The 13,334-nt window shown below is 35.1% G+C and overlaps 1 protein-coding gene across 4 annotated transcripts in view; it reads right to left on the reverse strand.

The window, feature by feature from the left end:
- Positions 1-13,334, reverse strand: part of LOC145675810 (uncharacterized) — a 52,956-nt gene that overhangs the window by 13,759 nt on the left and 25,863 nt on the right. Inside the window, exons 1-2 of one of the 4 annotated variants that reach the window (XM_081746524.1) lie at positions 12,313-12,480; positions 550-1,041 (exon numbers count right to left, since the gene is read on the reverse strand). In XM_081746524.1, coding sequence (XP_081602650.1) covers positions 550-932 — 383 coding nt within the window. In that variant the 5' untranslated portion in view covers positions 933-1,041; positions 12,313-12,480. Of the gene's footprint in view, positions 1-549; positions 1,042-12,190; positions 12,481-13,334 lie in introns of those variants that run through there. The other 3 variants (XM_081746523.1, XM_081746522.1, XM_081746525.1) reach the window with 3 other exon arrangements.

Genomic DNA, 13,334 nt, shown 5'->3' on the forward strand with positions numbered 1-13,334 from the left:
ATAAACCAATACAAGCTTTTGGATCATGGAGTTAGAGTGGAAAGTAATATTCAAGGCGGTGAATGACTGTTCCTGATAATATAAAATATATAACCGACTTATCTACCACAAAATAAACATACTTCCCATTGCAGTTAGTGTTTCAGAACACTCGAATATTAAATGATGTTGAGACTAAAGAGCAGTTTTATATATTGTTTACAGTATTAGCAAATGACCATTTTAATTGCGAGCATTGTTTTATAATAAAATAACCGTTGACAATAGTCAGAAGCCTGTCTGTTCTTAATCTTGTCACTGAAGTGTTTCTACAAATGGAGGTTTATACCGATTTCCATTACGTTTTGATACATATTTCACTACTGAACTGTATCACCTCTTACAATGCTAAGCATGAAATTGGGATATTCTGTGTTCTCGAATATTAACAACTTCATTAACTCAGTTTAGAGTAAACGAAAAAAAATAATTATTAAACTAAGTATTGCAAGCGAAGAAAAAATATTTACATAGATATAATTCTGATGAAATGAATGCATTTAAACGTACCTGAGGTCCTGAGCACTCTTACTTCGTTCTCGATTACCAATTCCTTCAGTGTCTTCTCCGTCAGCGTTCATATCTCCAATAGTGGCCGAGATGTGGCTGCTTGATTCTTTCGTGTTCTGTGTAAAATCGGAGGATTTTGGCTTGATGTTACTGTCAAAACTTTTGGTATTTACTAGTACTTCAGCTGTTGGCAAACACTTGACTGAAGCTATATTGTCTCCTTCCATTGCACTTTCCCATTTCTTACCTTCCAAAGGTATTGCAAGAGGGTCTTTCTGATCATTAGTGTTAGTAGTACATAGTTCATAATTACATTCTCCAAATGACTGGTTTTCTGTTTTTATTTCAAGTTTAACAGGAACGTCTTCTATTTTCATTTCCATTTTATTACAAGCAAACTTGAAATAATGAAAGGCTTGTCGCAAAGAAAGAAACGTTCAAATTGGACATTTAAAACATTTAGAGTTTAATGTTAAACGAATCCAAACAAATCTGAAAGCAACAAAAAAATATATTATCAGAGTTTAAAAAAATATGAACGGGTTGGGAGAAAAGAGTAACTACTATTTCAGGTGAAATGGAGATAGTGGGTGGAATTGTTGGGGTCAGACTAGGATGTAAACGCTGAAACCAGTATTCTCAATTTTCCGAAGTTTTCCTACAACTCGTGCCAATGTATCGATGTACCTAAATACCGGAAATACAGAACCATACCGGAGTATCGAAATATAGTATTCAATATCCGATTTTTTCTTTACTTTTCCATTTGCTAAAACAAAATCTAATACCTTATTCTTCTCTTTCAAATATAAAAATAACGGCTACATGCTCCATGTACGTTATTTTTTTCTGCTATACATAGTTCCATTTTATTAGAGTACGACACTTGCGTTTTTGTGATTTCTTTCTAAATAAAGTTGGGAATCTCAACGAACAATCAGTGTTCCATCCGAACACAAAACGCCAAAATTCAAACTTTCTCCGTTACATTACTAGCTTATATTACTAAAGTAAAATATGAGAAGCTGTTTTATACAAATTTTCGACTCAAAAATGTATAAGGTTTTCAACGTTTACTATAAGATTTTGAAGAAAGAGTTACATGTTTTGTAGCCTTTATCTTTACTCAAATAAATGTAACGCTAGCAATTTGTAGTTACATTTATTTTGTCCTCCTTGTTGTTTGTTGAAGGTGTTGATTTACAAGTCTTGCCCATTTTGGGTATTCTCGTTCTTCCAGTAGTTAATTGTCAGTGGATACTTCCTGTAGTAAATTATGGTATTGGTTACACAGATGTATAGCGCTTATTTTAGTACCAATTTAATGTGAGATTTGGATTTACTGCTTAATGTTGGATCTTAACAACAGGATTTCTTACCAGAAATGAACGATTTTTTCGCACAGAAGCCGTTAAGGCTAACAAAAGAACAGCTATAGAGGTCTTATATAGTGTTATAATAGGGCATATACCCACTTTAACTTTCCAGATTTCAGCGTAAAAGCCCTTAAATTAACGAAACAACGGAAATATTCCGAGCGTAGGTATATGGTATATTTGACTGAAATGAAACGTTACATAAAACTATATCGGCTATCGCGGTAATTTTGTTTAGCCATGTAATGACGTTTTTCGATATTTTAAACATCAAAGTTAATATCTCCAAATCTTAACACCGAACAGTTCTATCGGTATGTGTGCTAACGTAAAGTTTAATTTCTTTTGAAAATTCATGTAAAATAAAAGGTGATAGAACTATGTTATATTCTACATAACCATTTTTTAAAATAAATTTATTTTACTAAAATAAATACCTATTTGTATTAGTAGGTTCTAATGATTTAAGGGGATCTCTCTCTTTTTCAATGCAGAAACAAGTTATTCTACCTTACAAATAAACAATAGTATATTATTTTTCTTCTGTTCCATAGGTAGTGGTTTGAGTCAGAATAACTTTGGGTATTTAATATAGTTTGTGCGTAAAACGATGGTGCAATTTCGAGCGGTCAAAGAAAAAAAACTAAGAAGGTTAAAAGTGAGAAACCCACCAAATAAAAAGAAAACTCTCCAAATTTCCGTAAAATGATATGCAAGCATGTGCGGAAACAGGTGATCACGCAACACCACGAACTGCGCAGCAGCCAACACAGTTGTTAGTCAAGGTGTGGACGGTACAGGGAATAGGTCAGAGTTTTGTTGCTTGCTATTTTGGAATGTGTGACCAAAGTGCAACGTGAATATCGCCGTGTGTACAACGTAGCGCCAACACATGGTATAACATTTCTTCGTGGGATAATCACTTTAGGGATACCGGTAGCTTGTTGGAGAAAAACTGTTTTCATAGTCTATCGGTAAGTGAGAGTCTGTAGAGTGTATACGGGAGAGTTACTTGCGGAAACGTAAAAATCTATGCGTGCGTGTGCTCGAAAATTATAGCTAAAGAAGTCTAGGGTTTTTCTGATAATTGACTTATCGATAAAAAAAGTTGATAAAATTTCATAAGAGTTTCGTCGATAAAGAATTTTTTTTTATAGAATTGTCGAACTTTCAATACTATCAAAATGTTCGAGACACTACAAGTGTTCAAGACTCGTAATATTCGAGATATTCAAAATGTTAGAAATATTTGACGAGTGTGAGACAATCGAACTGCTCGTGAGTCTTTGATGGATTGCAAGCAACACATGATTAAAAATCCCCGTGTCTCATATTATATAATCATTCGAACATTTTGAAGAGTTCGGAATTATCAGTGGGTTTGGAAGAAACAATGCAATTGAGGTTATCATAGGTGCACATAATATCTACCTGCATAGTTCTATATGCATGATGTTCATTTTGAAGGTTGCCTCCCTTGAAATGAAGTGAAAGAAAAGTTTCTTCCCATAGTTCTTTACGACCAATGTTCTTGTACAAGGCTAAAAATATCTTTCAGGAAAGAGAGAGATATATGTAGAGATAGTGACAGCAAAAGAAAACATGCATCAACCGAAGGTGATTGGAATCCAATACAAAGTTAGTCCACAAACCGTAACTTCATCGCCAACAACAGGATAGACAGAAAATGTAGAATCTTGGGACCTGGTTCCGAGGGTTTTAATTAAAGTTCCGAATGGAGACAGCTTCTCATATAGGTGACTGAAGGAAGTACGATAACACTAAAGATTTATAGAAATTTGATTTGAAAATATATTATTTGCCACTCGAACCTCTTCGAGTACTTGAGATTGTCGAAATGTTGTATAATATTCAAAATTCGAGTATCAATAAATGAAAAGTTGTGAATTTCTGGTGCTGGGCTCCTTATTATAGATCGCACTGCCTGTCTATTTGTATGTACGGACCGACGGTAAGTTTCGAACAGGTTGTCAAATTTTGATGAAACTTAGTTCAAAATGTTCTCCTCTGTCTCGTCATACGCCTTCTCTTTTTGGTTGCCTTACAACGAGCGCAATTCCTTTGAGCCCGAGCATTCATTCCTATATTGACTGTATTCGTGATGTTACAACTATAATTAAGATTACCGTTTTCTCACTATTATTATTACTCCTACTTCTTCTATGTCCACTATTATAGTTTTTTGCAATTATTTTTTCATGTGACACATAATTCCTTTCAGTAGTACACTTCACTTTTTTTCTTTATTTTTTCTGGACTTGTGGTGTGACGTAGGCTATGTGAAGTAGGTACATATTACACCAAATTACTGATATGTTTGGGAATAGTTTAAAGTTATACAAACCTAATTAAATATTAACTACAATCAAAGAGGATGGATACTGGTATGGTAACAGAAAACTAAATTTCACTAGGTTACTAAAGATTTGTTCCCATCAAATACTTGCTATATGTGAGTAAAAACAAGCTAGGTCCGCTCTTTAACTAGTGTTCACATTTTCCTTTTTGCCACTATTCTATAGCCCGCCATTATTTTTTTATTGCCAATTGGGAATGACTAAGATCACGTGCTACACTAATACTGAATGATTAGATATCGGGACTTGAGGCCGACCATCTGTTATTACCGCGGCTTTTTACGGCCAAAATTTTCTATTTTGCCGCCATCTTGAAATACCTATAAATATGTACAACAATTACCGAACTCACCCTGAGAAGCTTGCAGAAGAACTACCTATTTTACTGTTTCCGAAAACTCCTACTGGCACCCGCTCGAGCCATAACTCAATGAAACAATTAGCTTGTAACTTGTAGCTGACTAATGTCAGTAACCGTGCTAAGAATTACTTCATTTGGTTCACCGTTTACCATATTACCGCGATTATATTTCGTATCTTTCTTTTTGGCTCTATTTTCTATTCGGTACAATCATGGAACTGGAAACTTCTGCCGCCCTAGTTCTGTTGTTTGTAGCGCTGAGAGTGCATAGAAAAGCGCATCGTTTTATCTGATGTTCGCATGACACATACACAAAAATACACGGCGCGACCCGTTACATTAGCCTATCTCTTCTTATAAGGTGCGCTAGAAAGAACACAAGAACTGAGTCAGAGTGGACGGATCGACGGCTATAAGGTTTGAATCAAAACCATTCAATTATTTCGAAATCATTACCTCTCCTCTGGGGTGGCAATAATAAATTCAAACCTTTTCAAAAAATACTTAAAATGCAAAGAGATTTTCTTTAGTCCATGGTGCGGAATATCGAACGTATTTCTTTTTCGTGGTAAATGAGTATGAATAGTTGGCCTAGCAGTGAGTTCCGTGTATAAATACGCGGGACGTGTTTCTTTTTTCTTTTTTTTAAGAAGTTTACCCACGAGACGGCAATTATGCAAATGTCGTTTTCTGGATATTGCCAGCATGCCATTGTTGTTCAGAATAGGCAAAATATGATCGAATTTTCGGATATTGTAAAAGAAGCGGATGGATAAATGTTGTACCTTTCGAATCAAAATAGAATTACATTTGTAAGAAGTGGGCCAGGTATAACATCAGAATAATCAAACAAAGATAGCATCAGTGTTTGTGTTAGGAGTAGGTTGGTATTTTTGGACAGAATCTCTCGTATTTTGTACAAGTTTTATTGTATTCCCAGAGCTTTTGAACAATGGGTAGAGACGTCAATATACATAGCAAGTTTATCATCAATTTGTACTCAAAGATTTTACACAAGGTGAATATCCAATGTTCAGGTCCTTTATTTGTAATTCTAGTTTTTCAGTTACAATTTTATTCAGCTGATTAGCGAAACTTAGAACGGTATAAGTACACTTAAGGGATAAATAAAAAACCGTTATCAACACATCGCTTATTGATAGCATTAAGATCTTGATTGAACCGTCGAACAACCTGTGGTAATCCTGACGCAAGGCTTTTTTTTAAACAATTGAGTGTCGTCCGTCTAACAGTACACCTTTGAATGCTGTACAACCGATAAGAGATCTGCAGCATATAAGGTAAACAAAACTGGCCGTAATATTGAGCCTTGTGGAACACCTCTATCAAGAACAGCAGCTAGAGAAATTTTGCAATGAAAGGATCTACGTACAGCAACTTGTGGTTTTCTCTTATATGCATAGGATTCGAACCATTTTATGGTATTAAGTGAAAAATTATAGTATTTTATTTTTGCTAAGAGAACATCATGCTGGACTAAGTAAAATTCCTTTGAGAGGTCTAATAAACTAGTATTACCATATATTCGTCATTTAGTGCATGAAACACATCTTTTTTAATACCTAACAAAACTTTAGAAGTGCTGTGAAATCCAGATTGCTCGGACGGAAGTATGCCAGAGCTATCAATATATGAAACCATTTGCTGAAGCACTAACTTTTCCATTACCTTTGAAAGAACTGGCAGTAAACTTATTGGTCTAAGGTCACCGATTTAATGCAAGGCTTCTTTGGTAATAGCAGAATTTTAACTATTTTACTGACATTAGGGAATTTACCATTCGATACGTGAGTTAACAATATTAGTTACGGGAAATGTGGTAAAAAGTGAAGCTATTTTAAGCATATGTGGTGTTACTTCACCAAAACCTCCGCCATTGGATTTAATCTTAACTGTTGTTTTAACTTCATGTTGATGAAGAAGTCTTAACATGAAAGGAATTCCACTAACAGTGTATTTCATGTACCGATTTGTTTGTTTATGAAATGTATCGTTACTTGTTAGTAAGACTTCGGAAACCTTAGCAAAAAAAGGGTTTATGACATCGACAAATTACTACTTCAGGAAGGTTTAATGTTGAACTTTTCCCACTTATTCCCAAATTGTGTAATGTCTGCCAAGTCTCTTTGTTGTATTTAGCGATAATTAAACGAAGGGGAAAAAACGCAATCATTTCTTGTCGAATAACTGCCGTAGTAAACCTACAAAACTCTTTGTACTCATCCCAATGTTGAGCCAACTTAGTGCGTTTGAATCTACGGAGCGCACAATCGCGATTTTTAATTAGCAGCTTCGATTTACTAGTCTCGCAAGGTAATTTGTTATTTGAACCTTTAACCGTTACCATCGGCGTGTGCTCATCGAATAGATGTTTTCGAGAATTCTGAAGAAAATAAATTTAGCATCTATGACATTATGAAATTCAATTTGTTTCCAGTTCAAAATTTCTGAATTTTGGAGAAATGCGTCGCGATTACATGTATTAAAGTTGCGATAACGAATAATATCAAAAGAATTACTTGGTGGGTTTTTAATGTTCAGGATAGCATGTGTCACTGAGTGATCGGATGGTAAAATGGGTGGACAAACGTCATTTGATGCTATCATGATAATTTTATCGTTAACAATAAGATCTGGTAACGATTCACCGAACTGTGTTATCCTAAGTTCTTTAATCAGTATGACAGAACCGTACATATCCAGGATACGATCCAAATATGCTGTTTATGCTTGCCAGGACAAAGCTGATCACATTTAAGGTCGCCTAGTATATAAAGACAATCAACTTGCGGATAGGCATGCGTAATTAGATCCTGAAGAGTAGACAATCTGGTGTAGTGGTACTTCGTGGTCTATACATTGATAAGATACCTATACGTAGCGAATTTATTTTGACCATTACGTGAGGCATTCTACTTGACCTGAGTTAGGTATTTTAACTAGTTTTACATCTTAATTTTCAAAATAATGCATTAAACTTCCCCTAGCATTATGTTCTCTGTCTTACCGGAGAATGGAATAACCAGATATATTAATGAGATTTGAAACAGCTTAGTTGTCTTAGTTGATACTTCTATTTAAATGCTCCTCTGTACCCTGCCCGTGGTCTTGAGTGCTCCATTGGGGTTATGTGAAGCAGCATGTATGTATCGAACGCACCAACGACATTAATAATTTTGTAAAGAAAATCAGACTTTATTTACTCTGTTACAGAAGAGGTCCTCACCGTATATGGGAAGAAATTGAATATCGCTTAGATGTCTGTACGGAAAAAAATCGAAGCCACATCGTACTGCACGGAATAAGAATGAAACTTGGGAATTTTCCTTTCATTTGGTGAGGACTTCACGTTTCTACCTTGTTTCTTTGAATTCCTGAGACTGCCTAAAATTGCAGCATGACTTTACGGAAAACTGTATAATAGTTGCAAGACAATTTACTCCTAAACGACAGTGATTACCATCTCCGGGAGGTACGATACCTCTCGAGCTGATATTTTCGATAGGACTCAGCTGTTTCTTTCAATCTCACAGAAAATCTTGTCAATTTAACATTGCTACTGCTAATTATTCGAATGAAATATCAGCACTGTGAGTGCTAATCACATATATATGAAGAGCGGCTAAACGTAAGGAGACTGCGTTCACGTATAAACATGTCCCTCAAATCTAAATTTGTTTTTCCTTTTATACTTGTACGGAGATAGGATCTTGGATTATCCCTAAAATTCATAAACTGTTACTTAGTTACTACGTGAAGTGCCGATGTTCTTATTGTTCTATTAGTGTTCTTCTCCGATAGTGATGTGAATGTTGCATTACGGCAAAAATGGCGAAGTCCATAAGGCCATACTCTTAGGAAATGAGCGAACATGACGGTAGTCTTTTTGATGCAGAGGTATTTAACATATTTCAACGCTTCTGGTCAATTTTTGCACATTGTGCAACAATACTACCAGCAACTTGCTATTGCTTTGGAATTGATGAAAATTATTTCCAATTGATTGATTGTACAATGGAGAAGATCCTTGCAGAAAACTTTTAAAGATATGCTGTTACTATGCTGACCTCCAGGAAGCTAGTATTACACGAAACTCCATCACAAAACCGCACTTTGTAAAAAAAAAATAAAATAAAATAAAATAAAAAAAATAAATAATTAAAATAAAACATGAAATAAGACTGCATTTTGTTCAGAACATTCATAGAAACCGAAACTAAACGAGCCCCGTAGGGCTCCTCACCCCTTATCTCGCTCAGCTACGGTTTCTGAAGTAACATTGGAAATCTTATAAGTGCGAAATTAAGAGAGAAATTAAAAGATATCCAAAATCACTTGTTCTGCAAAGAGTGCACTCTATCCCAAACATGCTTCGATATTTTCATTTATGAAAAAAAAAAAAGATATGAAGTCTTTCAGTTTTTCGTCTTACGTTTGTGCTAAAAGAGACGGTGATTATGAGAAATGAATGAAATGCTGGAATGAGGAAGGAAACGGAAGAACCGCGAGAAAAACCACGAGCACGGTGTTTGTCCAACAAAAGTTCGCATGGCGCGAGCTGTGATCGAACCAGGACCCCAAGCAAGGGAAGAATTCACATTATAAGTTGATATAATGAAGTGGAGTCAAAATATGTTTCTTTCATTTAGAAAAAACTACTATAAATAAAACACAGTAAGTAAAGTATAGTGCACGTGCTTCCGTGTATGTCTCGTTAACATTATTATTTGTACATTTTACGTAATACGAAATGTAGTTTTTAATATCGCCATATTCTTTCAAAGTGAAATATGTACAGTACAATAAAGAAGAAAGAAACTAATTTTTAGAATGTAAACTACCTAATATTATTAGAAAATAGCAAACTTGCATTTACGTTCATTTTCGATTTTATGAAAAGTCTGGCCGCCATACAGTAAACATCAGCCTAGAAAAAAAGGCCAGCAGCCTTGAGAATTGCCGTTCTTTGTTTCCAATATTATTGCTTATGAGCAAATGTAGAGTGGCTACTGTCCCGTTTCCTAGGGAAGAACAGCTAAGTTGTCGCGCGGATCCTCTAAATTCATACCTCCAGATCACTATTTAAAATTCGTGCATTTCGTCCACTTAGCGCAAGTTCGTTTCCGTATTCTGTATTGTAATTTTGCCGTATGTTTAGTTATGGGGTCAAGTTTTAATTCCGCAAAGGATGAAAAAATTTCGTTTTGTAATTTTAATATTAATTTAGTTTAGGTGCGATTATGTTACCCTAACTTTGATTGCCTTAGGCTAGGGCTATTTAGTTGCATATCTCTAATCATATTTTCTTATGTGCGCCTGTAGTAGGTACGGTACATACAGCTTCTACAGCGGTGCAGTTTTACTATACGGATCCACAGATTTGGTGGTGGCGAGAGGTGGTGTCCACGAATATCACAAGTTGTAAAAGATCCGATTTTCATCTGTGTCTTCTATTGTAGGTAACCAGTGATAATTTTCTCTGTATACAGTGTTCAATATCATATTACAAATCGGCAATTGACGATGGTTGTCATTGCAGGCAGTTTTAAGGTGTGATTCTCAAATTAGTTTTTAGTGACATTTTTTATAAAGAAAAAAGTACATTATTCTTCACATGTTACAAATTATTATTTTAGGTCAACAAAATGCAAGAAACATATCAAAGTTTGAATTTTCAACTTCGTAACGTTAAGCACTTCTATGATATTTAGTAGGTCATTTTAGTTATTTCCTTTTATAGGGGTTTATATTTCTTGGTTAAAATTACCGACCGATAATTTTCCGTATCGGAAGCTGGACCGAGAACAAAAGACACCATGTCATTGGACATCTGGCCTACTTTCTTTGAGAAAAAAAGAAGTATTCCCTCGCAACGAGGTTTCACTGCTGGAAGTTGCTCCCATATAACTACGAACGATTTGAGGTATGTGAAAATGAATTCTTCGTGATCCTTATTTTCTTTTTCGTTGCATTCCTGAAATTTACCCCTGTGGTTATTGTGTGAGCTATTCCGCCTGGTACTTTCTGTCGTGTTTTATTGCATTCTTGAAATCTGCCCTTGTACTTCAGGTGCTTTTTAGGAATATCACTCTTTAAATCGTATACGAAGAATAATGTTCCCTTGTTCTTAATGTATGAGTGTGTGGGGAAGATTTGACCGCATATCGAATGTCCCGCGCACGTGTATACTTCCTAGTGTTGTACTACCTACAAAAATGATTTATTTCATGTACAAGTGGCATCACAATACATAACAAACGCAGATCAGCCTGTATTCACACTCCATGAAATGAAAAATGAAATCTTTGAACTTTACTTCCAACGTTTATGCCGGTTAGGCTAAAGGAGACGGTGATGCTGAGAAATGAATGAAATGTTGGAATGAAGAAAGTAGAAGGAACGGGTGAACCTCAAGAACACAGACGAGCACGGTGTTTGTCCACCACAAAGTTCAACCGGCGCGAGCTATGATCGAACCTGGGTCCCCAAGCAACGGAGATCAACCCTCTAAGAGTGATCCACCGCGCCCCCCTCACACTCCTCGTAGAAGTGTAAACACATGATCTGGGTTTCTTGTGTGTTCCATTAATACTCGCACATGATATAGAATGACTTCTGTAGCTAGTACAACAGTAAGAAGTATCCACATGCACGGAAAATGGTAAGTAGTAGTTGTATACAATTACCTTATAAAATGTAGAGGAGAAATTTCTATTAATATTTCAATAGAGTAGTAATGAACATAACATCCGCATTTAGCTGTAAGATGCGCATCTAGCGAACCCACAGTTTTCGTTATTTTTAAGTTCAGAAACTAGTTATTTGATAAAATCTCTACAAGTGTGTAACTACTTTCAAATGGAGAAAAATTCGAACAGGAATATAGGAAAAAAATGGGCAAGTCTTTAATTTCCCCATTTTATGTAGACAAAATATTCAACCTCGCTCCTCAGGGTTTCTAATCTGCTCTTACTTCTACTTCTTCTCCTTTTATTCCTACTACTTATACTAAGGATCCGTGCAGTAAAACAGACGTTTTTGGTCATTAGTGTTTTTAATGGCCATCTAATACAGCTTGGTTGTTTTTAAAGATGACTTGTTAAAGTGAACCTTCACCGAAGAATGCAGGAAAACACCGCGAAAATCATTACTGAAAGTACAAACAGTGAAAACAGAGGGAAATACTTTCTTTAAATGAATTTCTGTGTGGATACGTATAATAAAAGTGCAGGACAATTCATTTGTGTCAACTTTTTTCTCTTGTAAATCTATTTTTATGCAATCGTGGACCGCTTTATTCAAACATAGCTCTAAGTTTTATTATTATTATTATTAAGTCACTATTGTCACGCTAGTCATGAAAGAATTTACTATTTAACATTTTTTCTGTTGGTTCGCGTGAAGTTCATCTATGCAAAATATATGTTTTCATACGTCGAGAAAATATTCTAGAGGACAATGAGAAGGACTGTTAGAAGTACGAGATCATAGCGTGACACACCAACCTGATTTTTAAATATATAAACCTGGCGCATTGTGAATTTATATTTTGCATAAACTCACGCTGTAAATTAAAGTTGGTATGTTTTCTTTTTGAAAACACTCTAACGGTTAAACAAATAAGTACCGCAGATATTTATCCCACAGGCAACAAATGTAAAATTGTTTTTCGTATATCTGAGAACGAGAAGATTTTAAGTCAAAGTTAAATTGTCACATATAATATTGCCAATTCCTCTAATTCGACGTCCTTGTCTTGTCTTGTCTTGTCTTGTCTTAGACCATTACCAGTCAAATAATTACGTGCACCAGCTCGCTAGGGATGTGTGCTAAAATTGCAAAATTGTCAAATGTGTACCTCACACGGAGAATTTAGAATCAGGAACAAAATTATATAAAATAAAGGGTACAATTGGGAAGAAAGGACACAATCGGCAAGGTTAATATCGGGAAAGAAGTACAGACAGTGAAAGAGGGCTCAAATCCAAGTAGAAAAGGGCAAAAAGTTAGATAAATAGGGAAGTGTAAAATGAAAAAAAAAAAAAAAAGAAAGAGTATAAAAAAGAAGGGATGTATGTACGTGTAAATGTAAAAGAAAGTACAAGTTTAGTGTAGAGGTATTGGAATTCGCACTCAACTCTCTTCCTCACAGAGAACTACCACATCAAGCAACGCAGTAACGTCCACTGTCGAACTCCGCCGTCCTTTGTCAGAAAACCATTTCTTGATGCACGCAGATTGTCAGTACCATATAAATTTTCTTGTTCCAATAGAATTTTCTGTGAGAAAAAGACAGGCAACTTTTTTAAGAGTTAACAGTTAAAGACGATCTGCGATAATCACCATAGTAGTTACAAATAGTGATTCGAAAAATCCCGGTAAAATAACTTTCAGGTGTATTTCCATTTTGGGGAATAATCTGTGAGTTTATATACAAAGAAAAGAAAATTCTATTATATTATGATTTCAAAATTAAATGCGCTTCCTTATCACAGTATATTTATTATTGTTGTCTTCAGAGAATTCGTTAAGATTACTGTAGCCTTTAAATTTTGAAGGGTAATTTATATTATCTTATTAATATTTTATTATATTTAGAGAGTAAGCATAGATGTATATTTAATTGCATTAGGCCGTATGCATTGTGAT

This window comes from Thermobia domestica, chromosome 18 (genome assembly GCF_964235325.1).
Source record: "Thermobia domestica chromosome 18, izTheDome1.hap1.1, whole genome shotgun sequence".
Lineage (NCBI taxonomy): Eukaryota > Metazoa > Arthropoda > Insecta > Zygentoma > Lepismatidae > Thermobia > Thermobia domestica.